The sequence below is a fragment of the Ictidomys tridecemlineatus genome, chromosome 11 (genome assembly GCF_052094955.1).
Source record: "Ictidomys tridecemlineatus isolate mIctTri1 chromosome 11, mIctTri1.hap1, whole genome shotgun sequence".
Classification (NCBI taxonomy): domain Eukaryota; kingdom Metazoa; phylum Chordata; class Mammalia; order Rodentia; family Sciuridae; genus Ictidomys; species Ictidomys tridecemlineatus.
This window is the reverse complement of record NC_135487.1, coordinates 37,478,832-37,501,044: the sequence shown is the minus strand read 5'-3', so window position 1 is coordinate 37,501,044 and position 22,213 is coordinate 37,478,832. Positions and strand designations below refer to the sequence as shown.

The window sequence follows — 22,213 nt, the reverse complement described above, 5'->3', positions numbered from 1 at the left end:
AGAAAAGAAACAGGGGTTTTTCTTTAAACTAAAAGAACCTTTGAGTTCAGCTATGTGAGGTTCAGGCTGACTTAGAGGTTTAATATTTAGCTTGGTTAATTAAATCCCATTCTTTGCCCTGAATTTAATTATCCCAACCAATGTGGTAATTTAATATAATAATAAAAAAGGGGTTAATGAGAAATGGAAGAGAATCTGACTATTCGTTCATCTGGCTCAGTGGGGGCATTTATTCTTGAAGTGTCAGTTTATGGATGGTGATGCTTTATAGGGTATTATGAATTTTCAATTAGTGAGAAAATGAAAATGAAAGACATACAGTAGATCATCAATGAGTGATCATATTAGGAAATCACTAAAAAGCTCATTCTGTAAAGTTCAGGGCATATTTTAATACGGCTTCGTGATAAGGTAGGCAGGTTCCTTCTTCCTAGATTGAGCTTAAATCATGCTCTTTCTACACCAGGTGAGTTCTTGTTTAGGGTTTCTACTCAAGAGTAAATTTGCTCTTTCTAAACAATGACGAGTGTGACAATAAAAGGGTGACCTTTCTTGTTTAGCTGTCACTTTCAGTACAAATAGTCTGCTTCCTGAATACTGTGCAGGTTCTGCAGTCTAGCTGCTGAGAGAGGTTTGTAGAATCAGACTCTGATTCAGCTCCCAGCTGGAAACTTGCTGGCTGTTTCAAGTTATTGAGCCTCGGTCTTGTCATCTGTGAAATGAGGATAATGCTATCTACTCCTCTCAGATTGCTGAGAGGATAAAGTGAGAGCATGTGGAGGACACCACACAGGCCTGCTTGATATATAATAGATGCTCTGCAAATGGTGACTCCTTGTCCTCTGAACAAGTCACAAGTTTGCTTATAAATGAATAACAGACATTAACGTTGTCATGATACCATGCAGGATGCCAAGTGTTCTGGCTTATCAACCAGAGCAATGCCTCTCAAGCTTTAAATCACCAGTGATTCACCTGGGGATCTGGTTAAATATAGATTTGCATTCAGCCCGAGATTCTGCATTTCTAACACACTCCCAGATGATGCTGATACTGCCGATTGGGGACTTTGCTTTTAGTAGCATGGAACTAGGGCAATGACTTCTGAATACTGAGTTGACTTTGAGAGACTGGGCTAAGTTGCAAAACAGAATTTTATTCTACTTTTTCTTTTCTTCCTGATTGAATGATAAAAATATCTGGCAAATCTGCAGATGCTACAGAAAAAAAAAGTTTGAATGAACACATTTAAAAATTTGGGAAGCTCAAATTCATTCTACACACTTTCATTTATTGTCTGGACATATAAAGTACAAATAATTCAAACACAACAAGATTATGAAAAAAAAAACAATTACAATACTTTCTCTCGGAAATCATCTAAACTAGCAAGGTTAACATGAAGTCATTCATTTATAACTAAAGTATACAACTGCCTGGTCCTAAGATTTTTTTTCCTTTTTTTTCCCCCAGATTGAACACATTATAGAGAAGAGATTTTGGCATGCCTTTCCCACTAATGCTTAGCAAATGCATCAAAACTTTGCCAGCAAACTGCGTTCATTCATAGCAGGTGACGTAAAAAGGTTTCCCTGAATGTTGAACGAGTGTTCTCTGAACTGAAATCTGGTGTTTTTTTTCCAAAACCGAAAAGAGGAAAAAAAAACAAAAAAAATTTAAAGGAGGAGTCTATGATGCAGCCTTGGTTCTCATTATCTGTCTACCACCACGACGACTACTACAAAGTTTGCTTCTTCAGTGTGAAAACAACAGTCCTGTCTACATGCACTTAGTGGGCTCAGCATGGGAAAAAATGCACAAAATAAGCACAAGTTATAAATAACCATAACGTTTTATTACCATTAAGACTAAACTTGTATTGAAAAGATTTTATATAACAAGACAAGAAAAGCAATAGCAAATTTAACTATCAACTAGATTATGCATAGCGAGTAACTGTTTCTATTACCCAGGGAAGAGCATAAACTCTTGTATTTTTTTTTGTTTTGTTTTGTTTTTGTTTTAAATATATAACCGTACAAAGCACAAACATACTAAAATGATCAGTGCACTGGACATGGGAGAGTGCTCCCGCAGTCATTTTGTTCCCTTAGCTCTGTTTTGTTTCCCCAATCTGAATTACATTAAAATAAAGACCCAGTTGTTTTTATTTTTCTACTGTGCAGTAAGAAAAAATATTCACAACAAACATGACAATATATCAAACAATAGTTCTACACAAGTTACCTTGATACCTCTTTAACTGTCACTTAAATATCATAAGAAAACATTTTAAGACATATACAAACAAAACTAGCCAAGTGTTACAACTTATAATAAATTAACCCAAAGAAAAAATAACTTTATATATATATATTTATATTATATATACACATACACACACAACAGAATGACACAATAATATGCTTCTTCCCATAGTTTAAGTAAACAAATAAGTAGTCTAGCCAATCTAGCTATATTTGATCTCGGCCATAGGCATCATCACATCTGCGATTAAATAAATAAGTGTTTCAAGCAACATAAACAGTGTTTCAAATGTACCAACACAGCCCAAGTCTATCAGCATGGGCTACAAAGTGAATTTGAAAATTGCTTAATGAATTTAAAGCAAATGTATCTTTTGTTTTCCTTTCCTAAACACATTACATTTAACTATGATACTAAGGTATATAAATAATTTCGTAGCACCTACTGCTCAAACTAAGGAAGTTTTAGATCAAAAAGAAAATTAATCTTTTTAATTTTTGTTCTGCTGACATCCCATACTGATGACTTAAAGAAAAACTGTCTTTCAACTCATCTCCTTGCTTTTGGGTTTTGACTGTGGGGAACTGTGGTACCCTGGGTAGAACGAACACTCCTTTCCCCTAGTAATTAATAATTTATTATTATTATTACATGCTATGAAAAGATATGAAGATCATCTGTTTATAGCCCATCCTTCAAAAAACAGTCTACGAATCCAGTTTAAAACACACATCTTGATCTCTAAAAAGTTACCAGTGCAGTATGAACGCGACAAAGTTGTCAATTTCCCCTAAATTAGCCAGTCAAAATATTTTTTTTCTCAAATCCAGATTCTCTTGTAAAAATTCTTTATATTTTATAAAAATAGATTTTTCTTGAAACCCATTTTCAGCAAAGAGACCACCTCTTTGGCAACAATGTTAATGTTATTAAATTGTTAATGTCATCAGGTATCCCCCTTTCCCCCATCCCCTAACAGAAGACTGTTTTAGTTCACATGATATAAAAGAAAAAAGGAAAAATAAAAAAATTTGCAAAAGTTTTTTTTTTTCATTTTTGCAATTTTTATTATTCCTCTTTAATTTGTGTGGGGGTTTTTACCAATCTGATTGGATCAACATTTTGACAAAAAAGAAAAATCTTTTTCTTTCTTTGAATTCCATTACTTTGTAAAAATTGTTTTTATTATTTTTTTTTTTTGTTTTTTGTTTTTCTTCTTCAAATGAGCGAATGGTCATCTTAAAAAGACCCACCTTCAAGGAAGGTAGCAAAGTTAGCTGGCTGGGTAAAAATCCCTGCACATCGCTATCTATGTATATTATATTCAACAACGACAGCTATGAAAGAACATTCAATGCATCAAAGGTATTTTTTTGTTTTTTTTTTTTTTCTTTTTTTCTAAGCATTATAAAATCCTTTCCTGGTACACCTCAGGATAATCCAATGTTTTAATACTTAGGCAACACTGGCTTATAAAGTCCATGGTTGAATATAAGCCTTGAAAAGTTTGTTTCTCTCTCATTTGTGTATGTGTGTGTGTGTGTGTGTGCGCGTGTGTTTTGTTCGTATATATTTATATATATATATTTTAATAAGTAAGGATGGGAAATTCAGGACTTGTGGGCTTTGTTGGTTTTAAAGGAAACTTGCAACACTCTGTCTCCCAGGCGATACCCGTTGAGGCTGGCGATGGCCATGGCTGCCTCATCATAGTTGGTCATGGTGACAAAGCCGAATCCCTTGCACTTGTTGGTGTTGAAGTCACGGATGACCTTGACGTTGTTCACTGCGCCGAAGGGGCCAAAAAGCTGCCAGAGGACGCTCTCGTCGGAATCTGGGGACAGGTTGTAGACGAAGATGCACCAGCCTGTTCCTGTGTGACCAGGGATGTTCATTCCCACAAGGCTTGTCATCCCATCAATGGTGATTGGGGAGAACCTGGGGGGACAAGCAGAAGGGGGGGCTGGTCCAGACATCAGTCTGACCATGGAAAACACACAGATGCACAGACACAGACACGGGGCAAAGGGCTGAGTGAGTGTTTGCAGGAGAGTCTTTAGGGTTTAAAAACCAAATGCAAAAACTAACACCTGTGGCATTTCTTCCAATGGGAAAGGCTTAGAAGGCTAAGGCATGTACATGCCAAGAGAAAGGCCTAGGTCAATTCCTAAAAGGCATGAGGGACTCCCAAGTCTCCCAGAGCAAGTCTCTATCACAGTTCTATCACAGTATATATTCATACGTTGTCTCCTCCCACCTCCCCCAACCCTGCAATAGATAGTGAGTTCTCGGGAAAATGACTCTATTTCAAGGCTTATATTCTATTGTTCTATTTATCTATTCAGTGGAGCGCACAAGGGAATCTCATAGACACAGTGACACATAGAAGACACTCAATAAATATTTATTGATTGAATAAGTGAATAACTCGTTGATGTCAGTGCTTTGGAAATTTTATTTTGTTATTTCTAGGCAGAAATGGGGGATGGCCCTTGAAGTATTCAAGTCTACCATCTTTGCAGTCCCTTGATTTATGGCTGTCAAAGATCTCTTAATATTATTGAGGATGGAGATACATGAGAACGAAGAGACATGTCTTATTATTAATCAGATGAGTGGCTGATGTTTCATTTAGTATTTATTCAAAGACTTTTCCCCAAAAACTTGAGTAATAATAATAGAGATGTACCATTTTTTAATGTTATATTATCTGGAATTCATTTCTAAGCATCACTGGAACAAGATTTCAAGTGGTTTATGCATTTATACATCTTGAATTGCTGTACATTAGAAAAGCATAAAATTGCCATTTGCCCTGTTTACAAGTACTTTTATATTGGGCTTAGAATCTTCTCAGTTTTTGTGTAATCTTTAAAAGAAAAAAATAACCCTTTATATTCTACTCACTGTCTGATAAAATAAACCCATGTGTGATTTGTGATGGATGCAGTAGATAAAACAATTAGGATACCAGTGCCTACTGCTGAACATTATTTTTCAAAATTTTGTTTCAGACCAAATGTATACAGGGATTTTGATGCTGTACACTGACTAGAAGCTTGCTTTTCATTTGGTTGAGGTTTTTTTTTTGGGGGGGGGGTGGACTTGGGAGAGAGGAGGAAGCAAAAACTGGGAAAAGCATGGAGTAAAGTGTGACCAGGAATGTTTTTTTTAAAATAAGCCAATATTCTTGGTGCTTTGGGAAGGGCCCATAATGAATAGTTCTATACCTGACTAGACTTTAGATAATATCAAATGGTGGATAAAGATAAGCTGAACATAACAACTCAATAGAAATTGTTTTTGCTACTATTTGCTAAGTCAATTTTCTTTCTTGCTTAAAGACAAGATGCCGTTCCCCTCCCCGCCAAGGAAAAAAAATATCATGGTACAGATTCTTAGAATGGCAAAAGTAAGTTTAACTGCATTTGAATACTTATATAATATTATTAAAATTATTAGGTACTGGGTATTGAAACCAGGGGCACTCTACCACTAAGCTACATCCCCAGTCCTTTTTATTATTTTTTGAAAAATTGAGACAGGTTTTCACTAAGTTGCTGAGGCTGGCCTTGAACTTGAGATCTTCCTACCTCAGCCTTCCACATAGCTTGGGGATTATACGTGTGCTTCTCCATGCCTAGCTGCTATTTGCTTTATTTCTGAACACTGTCTTCTCAATGGTCTCTCCTCCAACTAGGTAATTAGTCCTTTTCATTGATATGGTAGAAAATAGCTAAATATTTATCATAAGGCCAAGGCCAGAGCCAGAAAAGAGGTTTCAAGTAGGACCTTGATTCTAGTTGCTGATGGCTACCAGAGCCTTTAGGTGAGAAGGATTCTAGATCTAAATCTGGGTTCAATAGAAGGAGAAAAATGCTGTTATCAATTAATGTGTCCATCCTGGATTGGGCACTGGAGGAAGAGGCAGCACATAGGCTGCGGCTGTGTCTTCCCTGGTCTCACCTGTGTTATTAGGTATTACTCTTCTTGTGGCATTTGGTGCTACCTTGCTAAAATCAGAAAGGAGCAAAGGGATGGGGCAGAGCTAGGAAAGATGGAAAAATGCCTGGGAAGCAGGCAGTGTGTGTTAGACATGTGGAGATAATTCACAGTTATCCTCACTGGTAGCTGGGACTGAGATTCAAGAAGCTGGCGCTCTGATAGTGAAGTCTGCAGTCAAGTTACTCCCCTGACTGTGCACTAGCTTCCAGTCAGGGTACTTACCATGCATGGCCAAGTGGTGAAAGAACTGCCTGGAGTGGGGAGTATGATGTGGACTATTAAAAAGCACATCTCTCTCCCTTGAGTGGAGGAAGGGGAATTAAAGTGTGCAGCTCTACTGAGCAATATGATGAAGATGCTCTGTTCCTAGCAGTGCAGCGGAGCTTATCAAAAGCACATATGGGAATCTCATGGACACAGTGACATAACACACTCAACTCCCCAAGATTCAGATTTCAGATGGGTCTGGAACACCCCTGTGATTGCATTCAGAGGGTCCCCAAAGCCTTGACCCTATTTAAGTACCCAACCCCACAAAAAGGCTTTAAATGAAAGAAATAGCGAGTTAAAAACCCACATACATATAAAACTGAGGGAGGATTTATAATAACTGCTAAAACCTGTAACAAAAGAAAGTCCTGGTTGAGGTGCACACAGATACACTTCATTCCCAGGATGTGCTCTGATATGCACACCGAATTGGCGGTGGAAGTCAGAAAGTCATTCGTGTGTTAATTTATGCTTTGGCCAGAGCTAGTAGTCCAAAATCTAAATTTTCCACTGAAAATTATAAGATGGTCAGTCTTGATAAGCAAAATGTTCTAATTTTGATTTGCTGGAATCTGCCCTCTTAACTGAATCTTGGCATCACTAATGCAAAACAGTTGCTTTGCAAGTTTGCAAAATCAGCCAGCAAAGAGTCAGAGCTTTCTCCCTTAGGGAAGCCGTTCAGAGGACCAGATTATCAAGGGCTTGGTAGCTGTGGCACCTGAACCATAGGATAAGCCCACCTGCAAATAAAAGAAAAAGTGAAACACACAAAATGTTTTGTGTGCCCTAAAAGAAATAAAAATCAACTGAAGTCTGAAATTAAAATTAAGAGTTTGACATGCTGGTGGAAGAAAAAGGAAGAATTTAAAAAAAAAGTAAAGTTAGTGAATTAAAAAAAAAAAAATCTAGCCCCAGTCTGTGCCAACACGGACATCTGGCAATCTGTGGAGTTTTAATTACCTCTTTACGCCATAGGCCATATTAAGCAAATTGTCCAGCCTGCAAAGAGAAGGAGGGTCTTTGGGTTAATGCCTCACAGATGGCAAGATCACTCAATGGAACTATTAATAAGAATGCTCCATTTTCAAAGAAGAAAAGCTCAACAACTTTCCCCACTGCTGAGGAGTCTATCCACCGGTAGTTTCCCCCTTTCCTGCCTCCAACTGCAAATAATTCATGTTCAGGTCAATGCTAGAGTTTCAAGCAAGTGTCTAATGAATCCCCCCTTTCTTTCAAGGTCTCAATCAATCCCACTCCCCCCACCTCTCAGAACATGTGTGTGGATTTTATTTTATATTGTGTGTGAAATTGTTAGAATGGGGTGGGGGGGCTTCTTAAATTGTTCACCTTTTGGTGTAATTAAACTTGCGAATAAAGGTCTCTGTTCCAGATCAACAAACAATACATGTGCACACAATACGAATCAGAATGGATCTTTTCTGTTAGCCTAGTTACATTAAATCTCCTTACCACACACATGGGTGCAGGGAGTGTTTGTGGGTTAAGACTAAAAAAAAAAAAAATAGCTTACTATTTACAGCCTGAAAACACCTCCTGGCAAACTGTCATTATGCTATAATCTTCCTCACGTTTAGTACCTTACTTGGGGACAAGCTATTCACACCATGGGGCAGTAGTAACCATAGTTTCCACCATTAGAAGCCTGCTGGAGAGGCTTTTTACATAAATACTGCATGCGCTCTCACACAAAATAAAAATTAGATGATTTGGACTCTTCATGAAATCATTAACCATTTCAGATTCATGGGGTATGGGAGGACAACTGAAGAGGCTGATTTTTCTGTGGCCAGATGGACTGTTACTATTCTAAATAGACGGACCTACTATTTTTCCCACGTGAAGTTTAACAAGAAGAAAAACCCTTTCATTAAAGAGGAGTTGGGGCGTGGGTGGAATGACATAGTTGTTTAAAATTTACTATGGTTAGGTCAAGGCTATGCTTATCTTCTTGCACAATGGAGGCCGATCAAGGTTGTACTGCCTTCATGGAGAAACCAGTCTTTCAGAAATGTCTAGAAGGGGAATGCTCCCAGCACCAGGAGCTTCCTCGGGGTTGGATATCCAAAGAAAACACTAAGGCTTGAATGAAATCTTCTTCCTTGTCTTCAGAATGTGCTGACTAAAGAGATAAAGTTAACACTAAAAAATTTTCCTCCCCTAGAACCCAGAATTCACTAGGAAAGGAGGACAGGACAAGCCACTCCCCTCAGGCAAGGATCCGCCTCTGGGCAGTATGAAAAGCCCCTGCCCAGTCTGAAGTCTAAGATTCTGAAATGTCACTTGTGACTTACTTTTGTTGAAACCAAACTTTGTTCCGTTAAATTTTGTTTCTACTGAAGAATCTCAAGTTTAACCAGTCACAGTAGGAAGTCGCAAGGGGTTTTGAAGAGCATCTGGTCTAATCACCTCATTTTACAGGAGTGGAAACTGAGGTTCTTTGCCTTGCCCCATACTTCACAGTCATGGGCTTCCCTGGCCCTTGCCCAGCTCTGTACCATGCAGCAGGGGTTCCCTTCTCTGTGGGCATACCTACCTGAACCTCTGAGCCTGGTGGTGGAGTGGGCCTGGGTAGCGCCGGTTGGGAGACTGGTACAGCTGGGACAACAGGGCCTGGCTGGACTTCTGGCTGGGGTTGTTGGCAAACTTCACAGTAATCGGTTCCGTAGCACCGCTGGGCTTCTGACCATTCAGCCCTTTGATGGCTTCTTCTGCCTCAATCCTCTTATCAAAGCGGATGAATCCCACCCCTCTAGACACTCCTGGGGAAAATGAAAGAGTCTTTGTAAAAAGTGAAAAAAACCAAACTGGTAAATATCTTTGGGAAGAGATGAGTGGGGCCTCATGGACATTGTGTGGGGTGTCAGTCCACCTGTGGGGCCTGGCAGAGCCCAGCTCCTTGAACTGAAATGTATCTGCTTTCATATACACCAGCATGGCCCTGGACACATGCCTCCAATCCATAGAATAGAGGATTTCTTGCATCTGTCCTCTCTGGTCCTCTACCACTTCTCATCTCCCTCCAGTTACTATAAGTGAACATCCACCAACCAGTTTCCAGTTCTCTAGTGAGTCCTCCACACCCAGTGGCTAAGTCATCTATATGAAAAGACAACTCTGACTACAGTTCAACCTTTAAAAACATTTTCTAAACCTCTTATATGCCTTTTGAATATTGTACTTTGTGCATTGTATCTATTCTTCACTGCCCCAAACAGAACGAACAAGAAACAAAACCCACAAAATACCCTTCCCTGGCTTCTTGCTGCATGCAGATGAAGTCTAGATTTCCTGGCATTCAGTGTCCTTGGAAATCTGGTTCCAAATACCCTGTTGAGTCTCACACCAGCTACCCTGAACTGCCTGACGTTCCTAGAACAGGCTGTTGTTCTTCCTTAACTCTGTGCCTTGGGATATGGCATCCTCTTTATCTAGAATGCTCTATCACTCCCTTTTGCCAGGTAACCTCAAGTCATCCTGCCAACCTGTTCAAACATTGCCTCTACAATGGAGCCTTCCCAATAATCATCACCAGGCATAGTACACTCTTTCCTGAGCTCTCACAGGGCAACTTGGACGGCACCTAGTGGGAACCTGTCACATTGGAGTCCTGAAAGGAACGATGCTTTTCCTTCATCCGTGGTTCCCAGTGTCCCTCTGCACAGTGTCTGGGTCAGAGCCTATTTCAGTGAGAGTTGGTTACATGAATCAAATGACAAACGTGCTAAACTTCTCTCAGGGGGCGACTTCTAAATTGAGATAGAGTGGGGGGTAGGCATAAAACACCTTGTCATTAAAAATGCAACCCCAGGTACTTTACCTTTCTTGCTGAGAGGTGCTGGCTGATTGACTTTCTTTATTCTGGACAAAGAACCTGAGTCCCAAAGCCTGGGTTCTTACCCTGCTCTGCTCCTGACTAGCTGGTGGGAAGTCAGCTCTCACTTTGGATCTGTTTGCTGATGTACAAAATGAGGTAGTTTAAAGTTCCTTTTAACTCTGTAATGCTATGAATTGGAGCTAGAGCTACACATACAGGTTTTCGCATACAAAAATAACCGTTACTGGTTGAGGGCTGAAAGAGACTTTGAAGGTCATACAGCTCCATTCTCAACCTGATACCCAAATTCTCTTTTACAACCTTGCCAAATAGTGTAGCGGCTGCTGGAACAATTCCCACGACGGAGAAGTCTGCATCCCAATATGGCCCATTTTAAATTTGGGCAATTGATGGATGAGAAATCTTTCAAGTCAGAAGTGTGCCTATTCATGACCCACATTCTCTACTTTAAGCAACTATTAGCCTGCTCCTACGGATAACAGTTGGGCACTGATATGCAAGAAAAGAAATTACAAAGAAACACTTAACCTGTAACTTGGTCAACCAGGATTCGTGAGGTGATGATACGACCGTATTGCGAGAAAAGCTGCTCCAGCTCCTTCTGGGTCATGGTTTTGGGAAGGCCGCTAACGTAGAGGTTAGCATCCCTGATTGAGGCCGAGCTTGGACGGGCATATGAGACCTAGGAGAGGCAAGAGGACTAAAACCATTATAGGCACTTGACCTCAAGGGAGAGACTGAGGAAATGACCAAGAGGACAGTGCCTCGGCTGGCAGTATAGCTCAAGGTGCCAGTTAAAACCACTCAATAGTTCAGAGTCGGAGCTACTCTTGTAATAGTAATGAGAATTAGGAGAACAGCCATAGAGGAACAAAAGGAGAGTTGACGATAACTTAAAACAAATGCACAGATAAGGGTCTCTAAGTGCAGAACAAAATAGCTACTGTATGGCAGCTGTTAAATGCAGAACTACCCACGCATGAAGTTCTGAAGATTTACCTCCTGGATGTGGGTGTATAGATGATTTACTGTATCCAACACATAATAATCTTTGAATAAACCAAAAAAAAAAAACCCTATGAAATTCTGCTGTGCACATTTCTCTCCCTGCCACTCTCCCTACCCCCATTCTCTTCAAGAAAACATAAAAGCAATCGGGTTCTCTGTAAGATTTTTTTTTTTTTAATGTTCTGTCCTTTGTGTTGCTCCAATCTGTTCCCATAAGGTCTGCTCTCCCTGAATGACAAAGCGCTGGTGAAATGGGATTGAATGAACATCTGCTTGCGAAACTGGATATGTGACCTTGTCGTCACATCTGCAAGGACCAGTTGCCCCTAACTTTGAGATCGGGCAGATAAAACCACAACAAACAAAATGGGGGCACAGTGTGCAGGAGGGAGGGAAAGGGCAGCCAGAGAGGGAAGAGAGCCTCACTTATGGTTATAATAAGTTTGACTTTGTAAATTTGTCCTCCCAGATCTCTCAACTGCTTTTTTTCCTCCCCAAAAAGCTAACACAGAAGTGTAAACAGATCTGAAATTCCATCTGCAAGAAGCCAAATCTGTAGCAGTACACATAAGCAAAGCAAACCCCAGCAGTCATTAATTTTAGACTTTCATTTACTTATTTATTTATTTTTTTAAGAAAACAACATCAGACATTTGAAATATAATTTACAGCTAGTCTAACAAAAGCACTTTCCTGCTAAAGCTATTTCTGGGGCGGTTATGGCTCAGAATAGATGATGAATACAGTCATTTCAGAGCACATCTGACAGCGTCGGACAGGAAGGGACTTATATGCCTTAGCATTTTTCAGTTGGGAGTTTTATTGAATCTAGATAACGGACTTCATAAGACCTGGTCAGACTGTGGGGCCACGCGTGTGTGAGTGTGTGTGTGCTCACACACAAGCCAGTGTGCAAAAGGAATTGCACATGTAAAAACCAACCCTTCACCATTAAGAACTAAACCTTAGGAAGCAAAGTGGACACTGCTTCTGGAAACTTCAAGGGGAGAGAATGGGTGTAGCAAAGAGGAAGAAGGATGAGTAGACTCCTCACCCATGGCACATTCTCCCTTTCTATGACAGAGACACCAGGTCCCTTTATGAGTTCCACACCTAAAAATAGATGTTGACTCAACAGAAAATGATGTGAGTGACTAATCTGCCTCTCTGGCCTCCCCCTGCTGATGGAGTGAGGCAGCTGCCTACATTGTCTACATCTTCTAGAAACTCCTGGGTGGCCTGGGAAGCCACTATAGGTTTTGCTTCTTCCTAGCACAGGGCTGGGAGGCAGAGGGTCCACTTCATTGAGGTTTCCTGTGTATGCACTTGAGGCCACAGGGGGTCGTGGGGGGGTGCAAGAAACCCATGCAACTGCCTGGATAGGGCTTCACTCCACATAATGTGCTCCTGCCCTTGTCCTCTCAGGCTATAGCATAGAACTATTTTTGAGGGAGGAGGAAGAAATCTCATAGTGGTGGATCCAAAGTACAAGGGTCACCCTAGTCTCACTCTAATTACAGGCAAGTCATCTGAATGTCATTTGCCCCTCTCCCACCTTTATGCTTTTGCTCATGGGGAACATTTTTTTCCATCTTCTTCCTCAAATACAATTCTTACTTTTCTTAAGGTGGCTCAGCTCAAATGTTACCACCTTTTCTTGATGGCCGCCTCTGTCTGATCTTGCCTCCTCCTAAAAGTCTCCACAGCAATGTGCTCAATGAATCATAGCACTTAACCCGTTCTAACCTTAACTCACCGCCTCTCTATCTGGTCTGACCATCTCCTTGAGGTCATGGATTATATGTGTCTTATTTATCTCTGTGGCTCTAGCTCCAGGCACAGAGCCTGATTCCTGCTGGGTGTTTAATACCTTCTGAAAAAAAAAAAATGAGTGGACACCCACAGCTCTTGATGGATGATGTGGCCCTTAATGGCTCTTTGGGGTTAACTATAGCTTGGTTCCTCTACTAAGATGGATCACTGAGAGTCAAGCACCCAGAGTCATAACGGTGTTTCCCTACTAAGCTAAAAGCTAAGGGACAGTTTCCCACTCTTCAGTGTCTGGGGTTGGAATAACGAGAACAGGACGTTGTAGGACTAGACATCACTTCTCTCAGCAAACATTTCTTGAAGATCTACCCTGCGCCAGTTACTTGCTGTGCTGTGTTCTGGGGACACAGCAAATGCAAGACAAGGTCTTTTGCTCCGGAGGACTTCCAAGTCTAATGGAGGCCACAGACATCTCACAGGACATGCTTGATAAATATGGGTTGAGTAGAATAATGGATGAGGAGGCATATAAACCAATTATCACAAAGTCACAAGACGTGTGCTATGCCAGGGCTATGTATGCGTGTGACTCAAATGCAGAGGAGGGATAAATCAAGGATTAACGAGGCCAGGAATAAGACAGAGCTGAAATGAGGCTGTTGGTGAGACAGGTGGTGGTAGGGTCAGGGAATGGCGGCCTGGTAATAACCTTCCTCTCTCATGAATACAAATGAGGCCAAAGCTAAGGGAAGGGCCTGGCATTGTGCATTTACTACTATCCAATAAATGCACTGTGGATAGTAATGAACTTGATTTCCATTAGTATTGGGCACCCAGATCTAGAGTACAGAGGAAAGCATTTTAAGGACTGACCCTGCTAGGGAAAAGAAGCTGGCACTGGAGTCAATGACACAACCAAAACCATTTCCCTAAAAGATGATTCTGACAGAGACGGAATCTTAGGGAAAATTACTTTGACAGATTCCCCAGAGATGACACAAGGCAGTAACAAATCCCAAAAGTGAACAGCACCTTGGTCATTCTATCCCAAGACTAATTCCTGCTTAGTTTTTCTCCTCAATTTGGACCCTTAAATTGCTGTTGTTTTATTCCCCTCTGCCAGTAGGAGTGGACAAAAATGACAGGAAAAGGATCTTCCCGCCTTCAGTATTCAAAAGTACATTCAAGTATCTAAAACTTTCAAGTTTCTTCATACACTTATTAAATTCCAGTGGAATGGCTACTGATGTCAGATCCTTTCTCGGGCCTAAACATTTAAAAAAAATATTGCCAATTTTCAGCCCCTGCAGAGAGGCCAGCATTATTGGCACGTTAGCTCTTCTGAACCAGTGGCCTAGAATCTAGGATTCCCAATGCTAGAGCCAATGCTCTAGAGAATTCCCCTTGCCTTGGACCATCAGGATCCTGCTTATTTCATTCATCCAGAATCTTTGAAGACAAAGATTGGCATTTCTAGGCCATCAGAGATATGGCTCCAGAACTCAGAAAGAGCTGAGAATAAAGAGGCCACTTCTCTCTCTGGGTAATAATGGTGGCCTAAAGGCAGGTGACTATGAATGCCTGGCTTCACAGACAGTGTTTACAGAAGATTTTCAGCCCTTTTCAAACTCCCCAGCACTGCCCATCCCTGCCTGCCCATAATCCCCCCACCCTCTACACTACAGCAACAAGATTATGAGCTCAGACTTTGGGTGGGCTCCAGTACTCACTAGCTGTGTGAGCTTGAGTAAGCAATTTGATCCTGATAAGTCTCAGTTTCTTTACTTGTAAGAAATGGGGACAATTCTCCTCTAATGGGTTATTGTAGAAATAAGTAAGAATAATTTATGTCTAGAACATACCTAGAATTTAATTAAACTTAATAGCATATATCATAACTTATATATTATTATGATGAACTATACAGGTGTCTGTGGGTCAGTCTGGTATCTATCCCTCATTGGGACATACCCTCCAATTTTATCAAACAAGCAAACACATGGATCACTACCAGTGAATGCCTACAGAGGCATTGTCCTCCTTTGCTACCCTACTGGGGGGTCTGGCTATCTTTCAGCAGTTCACTGCCATGAATTTCCTCTAACAAGTTTCAACAAATCCCACCCCTTCATATCCACAAAATACTTTCCACTTTCTTAAATGAATTAGTGCTCTCAGAGATTTTCACAAAGTGGGTCAGGCAGCATTGTCATTCACCACAGATGGAGAGAAGGACCAGGGCTGGGGTCTGCCTCTTCCCACACAATACCCACAGGTCCCTCTGCCTGCTCACAGCCAGGACTTGGCTTGGGGAGTGGGAGAAGAACATTATGGTCCCTTATCCGACCCACCATAATGCAGAGAAAGGAGAGGACATTAGAAACAATAAAGGCATGATATTGGGTTGTGAGGAAGGAAAAAATGAGAGGAAAAGGCATCCTTCTTAGCTCCTGAAAGGTGCTCCTGTGGGAAACCACTGGATTAAATAAGAGTTCATTGACTTCTCACTTTCCAGAACAACTGCTGTGAGCTAGACCCTGGGATGGGTGCTGGGAGTGTGTCTGCTTCAAGGACCCCCACAGTCTGGCAAGGGAAATAATTAAGCAAATGAGGTACAATACTAAGGGCTGTTGACAAGGGGACACTCATCTTCCACTTCTGTTGTTTCCCTCCAAGTGGAGGGTGCCCTGGAGTAACAGTCTAGGCCTTTTTCCAGCCCCTCACCCATTCTTCTCCAGGGGACTTGGAGCAACTGCTCTGAATGGAGTCTTCAATAATGGGGTACTTAGGTGCTGGAGCTTCTTCCCATCTGGGAGCCAATGCCAGACAGAAGCTCAAACTCTGTCCTAGGCTCTAAGTTCTAAGGGGGCAGGCTCTGTTCTCATTTGGGGAGACCTGTGGGGTTCAGAGCACTTATGACTCCCTCTCCACCTGCCACCTGATACATGCTGTTCTTTTATCTGGGGCAAAAACTGATGGTAATGTTTCTAATGAGTTCTAATTATTCCATTTCTTCCTGCACAGAACTTTTCAATAATTCTTTAATGCCTTGTGATGGAAGTCCAAATTTCTTATCTGGGCATTCAAAGCCCCCTGGAATCTGGCCCAAATTTTCTTCTCCTGCTAACCCTTTCCTGCACCCTTTCAAACAAAAACACAGTCACAGTTTTCTGAGTAGTGCTGAAGGTTTCCACTTTCATGCCTTTGTTTTTGGTCTTCTTGATTAGTCAGTCTGTCAAAGTGTTAGGAAGTCCACTGGGTCCAAGTAATACGCCCAGGCCTTAAACAGTAATAAAGATGACCTCGGGATTCCACACTCTTTTGTCTTGCCTCTCAATTGGTTTAGAACCCAGATGTGCAAAACAGTGAGGTCATCTGCTGGGCCCTTTTGGATTACAATAGTGGCATGGCATCTGGAAGTTTTTGTGAGCTAGGTATTATATTTACAAAACTGCTAATGTCTATAATCACAGTTCAAGGTAACTGGAGATAAAGATGTCAGAGGCCACACGGGTGTTCTTGACACTACTATCCCTGATATCTGCTTCAGAGAAACTTGGTGCTAGAAGAAGTGACCTCAAAAGTTCAGTGCAGGATTTAACACAGCTGGCTATCTAGCTTGTACATTCTACCGACAGGAAGCTCACGACCTCATGTGGCATCCTATGCCACTGCTGGCCATTACTGATTTTTCTTCCTTCGACAACCCTGGAACATTCTCCCTATCCTCATCACCCCTTATCTTGTGGATCTCACTGACAGATGCTAGTTACAGTATCATGTAACTATTTTGAAACAGGACACTCCAAAGAAGCTTTTGTTTATGGTACTTTAACTGAGTTCCTGTTCTATAGTAGAAAAGAGTGAAGAGGTTAAGTAAGAGCAAGGGCTTTGGGCTTGAGGAAATAAAAATGTAAATCCTGACCACTTTCCAGTTGTGTGACCTTGGGGTGAGTCACTTAATCTTTCTGGGGTGCATCACTTGAATAACATAGTTTAGAAGCTCTCTAAAAGAGCTATTTCCTTGTAGGATTTCTAGGCACCATACCTGGCACACAGTAAGTGCTCAATAAACAGCAGCTTTGACATGATTGCTATGTAATTAGGCCTTATGCTAGACATCAGGGTGCAGAGATGAATACAACAGTCCCTGACACGCAGGACTATTAGTCTAGCAGAGGAGACAAACAAACCAATCATTTCAGAAGATCAGGCTGCAGATTTTCCCCAGTTTGTAGTAACACCCTATTCTCTGAGTGAATACAAACTCCCCAGAGCAGACAGGTCCCTGGGGAACATTCTTTCCAAAGAGACCAGGAGAATGGCAGCAGAGAACAGACTGCGGTGCTGCCAGGGCTTCTAGGAGCAAACCCTCCCAGGGACTTCCAATCCCACCTCTGGGAGCGGGGAGAGAAGAAAGAAGCCAGCTGCCTCCTAGAACAACAGCTCTGATTGTGAGGATTGGTTCACCTCTGTGCCTGTGGCTGCAGCCCTGCTCACAGGCAGGACAGGTGTCCGTATTTGTAGCCCCACTCTTTATACTCCCCTCCACCTGCCACCTGATACATGCTATTCTCTTATCAGGGGCAAAAACTGATGGTAATGTTTCTAATGAGTTCTAATTATGCCATTTCTTCCTGCACAGAACTCTTCAATAATTCTTTAATGCCCTGTGATGGAAGTCCAAATCTCTTATCTGGGCATTCAAAGCCCCCTGGAATCTGGCCCAAATTTTCTTCTCCTGCTAACCCTTTCCTGCACCCTTTCAAACAAAAACACAGTCACAGCTTTCTGAGTAGTGCTGAAGGTTTCCACTTTCATGCCTTTGTTTTTGGTCTTCATTCATCATGGCAAAATGAACTCCTGCCCACCTTCCATGAAGCCCAGGCACAAATGATTGCTCTCTCCTTGGACTCCATAGAAGATACATGTCTCAATGACAGCAGCGGTCATACCTGAAACATTTATTTTTTTTCTTTCTCTCTCCCTCCCTTCCTTCCTTTCCTTCACCACCTTTTATTTTTTATTTTTCCTAGGAATTGAACCCAGGCCCTCTCATGTCAGGCAAGTGCTCTACTGTTGATGGACATCTCTATCCCCTGGGGAGCATTTCTTGAGTATTCAATACAAACCATGGTTACCCACAAGTGAGGAATCATTAGTTCTGTTTTCCAGAGACAATTATGACTCAGTGAGATCAAGTACTTGCCCAAGGTCACACAACTGAACTAAGGCAAACAGACAAACTTGAATATGACTCAAAGTTCTGGGATCTTTCCATTTTGCCACGCTAACCTGAACAGTGAGATAAAAGCTATATTCTTGGCACCAACTGTTACTTTTACTGGAAAGGTACCAAGTGGGAAGGAGCATGCTGTAATATTTTATTAGACTATTAGAGTTGGAAGGAACCATTCTGCAGATGAGGAAATAAGGTAAGTTGCTCAAGGTCATTCCTAGTAATTTTTGATGGAAGCAGAACTGGACTATCCATCTTAACTCAAAGCTTTTAATGAACAAAAAGGGGGAAGGGGAGAGGGATGTGGTGATTTCTGATCTTTGACAGACCAGCTCTCCTGTCCTGAGGCTTCAGAGAAATAATTCTTTAGTTCTCAGGGCCACTGATGTTCTACGCAGCTCTGTGCCACAGAACTTTCTGGAGTCAGGAGATGTCCTATATCTGTGCTGTTCAATATGGTAACCATTAGCTACGTGTCAGCATGGCACATTTCAAACGTGTCTAGTGTGCCCAAGGAACTGAACTTCTTATTTAACTCAAATTCAATATGTGGCTAGTAACCATTATACTGACTAGAGTAGTTCTACACCAAGAAAAAACACAGAGTTGTAACATCTAAGAATGAGAAAGGACATTCAGGGTCATTTAGTCAAAATTCATCTTAAGACAAGATTTTTTTTCCTATCTCATCCCTAATGTTTCATTTGAATGACTCTGATGATGAAAGACTCACTACCATTCAAGGCATATATTCTACTCTGACAGTTACACAGCTTTTCTTTCCAGATTATTAAAATATAGGATTGAACTAATGCCTCTGGGTCACTGCAGAATTTTCTTTCCAAGAGAATGGAAAAGCAACCATTGTGGGATAGATACATGGGTTCAGAGCTCTCTTTGCCATCTGCCTCTGAACAACCTTTAAGTGTCATGTCTTTTAAAAATGATCTGGATGGGTAAAAAACACCAGCGATGAGCTGACCAGAGTGGACAAGAAAGGACCACCAGTCCCTGTGATCTGTAGTCATATTCTCCTAACATAGCCAAGGGAGTGCCAATTTTTCAAAAGCAGCTCACATCACATTGTTGACTTCTTTTATGCTTATGGATGGCTAAAACCCAGACCCCATTCCATGTACTTCTGAAAACTTAAGTGTCTAACTTATACCTTCCCAGTTTTCTTTTTGTAATCCACACGTAGAACACTGCAAATGACCTCAAAGATACTAGCATCATATCAATTTCATGAGCTGAGAGCACAGGGGAACTATATTTCCACCTCTCCAATTCCTACCTCTGTATTTGAATTTATTCACTCAAAGGAAGTTAACTGGGCACTGGAGACAGAGCAGCCAAATATAATCTCCCACAAAAAAAGAGAGAGGCAGCTGGTACAACTGGGGTAAATGTGCATCCAGTTTCCGATAGCCCTGCCATGTGCCTTCTCCTTGGGGATTCAGTGATCCAGCCGCCCCTGCTGACCTTGGCAGGGAAGTGCTCCCACACTGGCTCTGACTATAACCTGAATGGGGGAGGAGAGAAAATGCTTTTTTATTATTAACAAGACTGAGGAAGGCAGGCCATCATTTCTGGGTAGGGTGATATCCATCAGCAAAAAATGATCTGCTAACTCTTCGGGAAGCATTAAGAGACGTGAGAGGAGAAATAATTGCTTATGCCAAGTGCAAAGAAAAGATGCCTCAGCGGAATGGAGGCCTTTAGCAAGGCAGGTGGATGGCGGGAGGGGATGGGGGGAGACACGGCTGCCCATGACCCCTGGCAAGAGAAAGAAGCGGGAGGGGCAAACTGGAACCTGCAAAGCTCAAGTGTAGGAAGATCCCCTGGAGGCACTGTTAGTGCTATTAGAAGAATAAAGTGAAAATGGAGAAATGGTTAAGCAGCATCAAAACATCAGCAGAGAGGCGGAAATATGCGAACTCACTCTCCTTCCTGGAGAAGGGAGATTTTTCCTTCTGAAAGGCCCTGGCTCACACACTTTCCCCTAGTCTTGCTCCCTTGAGACTTGGACTGCTGCCTCGTGATAAAGTGTCTTTCTTACTCTCTCACCCCATCGCCTGACTGAGTGCAAACTCTCATGGGTTTGCTCAGAGCTGAAGAAGCAACCCTTTTGCCCCTTAATCTGAGAACTAGTCCTGAAATTGCTCACACCCTAAGTTTACACAAGAGCTGTGCTTTGGAAATGTTTTATTTCAAGTTATATTAGTATAATTCAAGTAAAAGCTTAATGCAATTATTAGAAAAAAAATCACTAAAATCATCTGTAAATATGTAATGCAATGAGAAAAGAACAGAAATATGGAAAAATGTTAACACTATTGGGCTGATATGTGTTCATGATATGATTCTCAGCATTCTAAATTATTTAAAAATGAGGTCTTGCTTTTAACACGAATGAAAAAGCCCCTAATATAGAGATGATTTTGTCAGTATCTAAGGCTGACAAAACCTACTGTAGTAGCCTGCAAAGTGTTGGTTTCATTTGTCAAACACTCCATGTGGCACGCCATTCACAGATGAACCCACAGAACACTCTCCCACTCACACCTTGCACAGCTCCCTATCTCCCCACAACATCCAAATGGAAACCTCTACAACCCTGTGATCACCCCATTCCACTGCACTGGAGTTGCTCCTTTTCAGGAGCTCTCAGAGCAAGAGCAAGCAGTGAGCACTTCTGCAATCCTGCTCCTCACACTTAGGTTGAAACCCAGATGTCTCACCATTCTGAAAGTTTTAGCAGGATTGAGAACAAACCTTCAGTCACATTTTATTGAAGGCTCTCAATGTCACTTGAATATCAATCCAACCAAACCTTTGGTAAACATGTGCTTGTTTTGGAGGTACTATAGAACCATCTAATTTTTTTTGTTGTTGTTGTCCTTAATTAATGTGACACAGAGCTGAACCAAATGCAACTGGACTCAACTGAGTGCTTCTTAGTGTCTAAAAGTACAGTGTAAAGTCAGGGCTGCTCATTTAGAGCTGAGGACTGGGACAGGCATTAGGCATGAATGGGGTCAGCGAGGGAGAACTGGGAATCCTTTTCCAGAATCCACAGCTATTTCACCCAATGCTTCTCAGAGTCCCAAATGATGCTTGGTGGAGAAACTAGAAAACCAAAACAAAACAAAAACAAAAGCTAACAAATAGCACCTCAAAGCCCTAAATGGAGTAAATCAACCCCACTGAGCTCAGAGTCGAACACTGAGAAATGACCCAGTTTCCTAAGTGGGATTCCAGGCTGCTTTGGCAGGCCCATGGTCCATACCCTATGGCTTCCTGAGACACATGGATGGAGGCATTTCCAGGGCACTGCCGTCTCTGGTTACCTAATCCTAGGACTTAAAACGGAATCTGAAAAGCCAGGGTCTAGGAATAAATTACTTGAAGTCAGGGGTGTCCCTAAGTTCAGAAGCCCTGAACCATAAGTCTGCTTACTGAAGAACCTGGAGGAACCCTGTAATTCAGTTGTTTGCTTTTTATATCTCCTCCCCATTTGAGGGAGTATAACCCATGTGTGTGTAGAGCCAAATACACACCCACACTCCCTTACAGAATGCACATGCTGTTGGGCAAACAGTCATTGTGGCACTCCAACATGACCCACTGCAGAGAGCTATTTAAAACTTCTTTTTCTTACTCCAAATCTCATTTACCAACTATGTGATCCTGGGTATGTGCCTTAACCTCTTCGGGCCTCAGTTTCCTCATTAGTGTAATGGAGATAATAGTACCTTCTTTTAGTCTATTTTAAGAAAAAGAGCTGACATGTGCAA

General features: G+C 41.6%; 1 protein-coding gene across 10 annotated transcripts in view; it reads right to left on the bottom strand.

Moving 5' to 3' along the window:
- Positions 1-1,270: 1,270 nt before the first annotated feature.
- Positions 1,271-22,213, bottom strand: part of Elavl4 (ELAV like RNA binding protein 4) — a 136,714-nt gene continuing 115,771 nt past the window's right edge. For 8 of the 10 annotated variants that reach the window (XM_040288643.2, XM_040288647.2, XM_021726850.3 and 5 more), the window contains 4 exons: positions 10,928-11,081; positions 9,098-9,323; positions 7,504-7,542; positions 1,271-4,248 (listed from right to left, as the gene is read on the bottom strand). In XM_040288643.2, the coding sequence (XP_040144577.2) occupies positions 3,879-4,248; positions 7,504-7,542; positions 9,098-9,323; positions 10,928-11,081 (789 nt within the window). In that variant the 3' untranslated portion in view covers positions 1,271-3,878. The remainder of the gene's footprint in view (positions 4,249-7,503; positions 7,543-9,097; positions 9,324-10,927; positions 11,082-22,213) is intronic. The other 2 variants (XM_005326097.5, XM_040288646.2) reach the window with 2 other exon arrangements.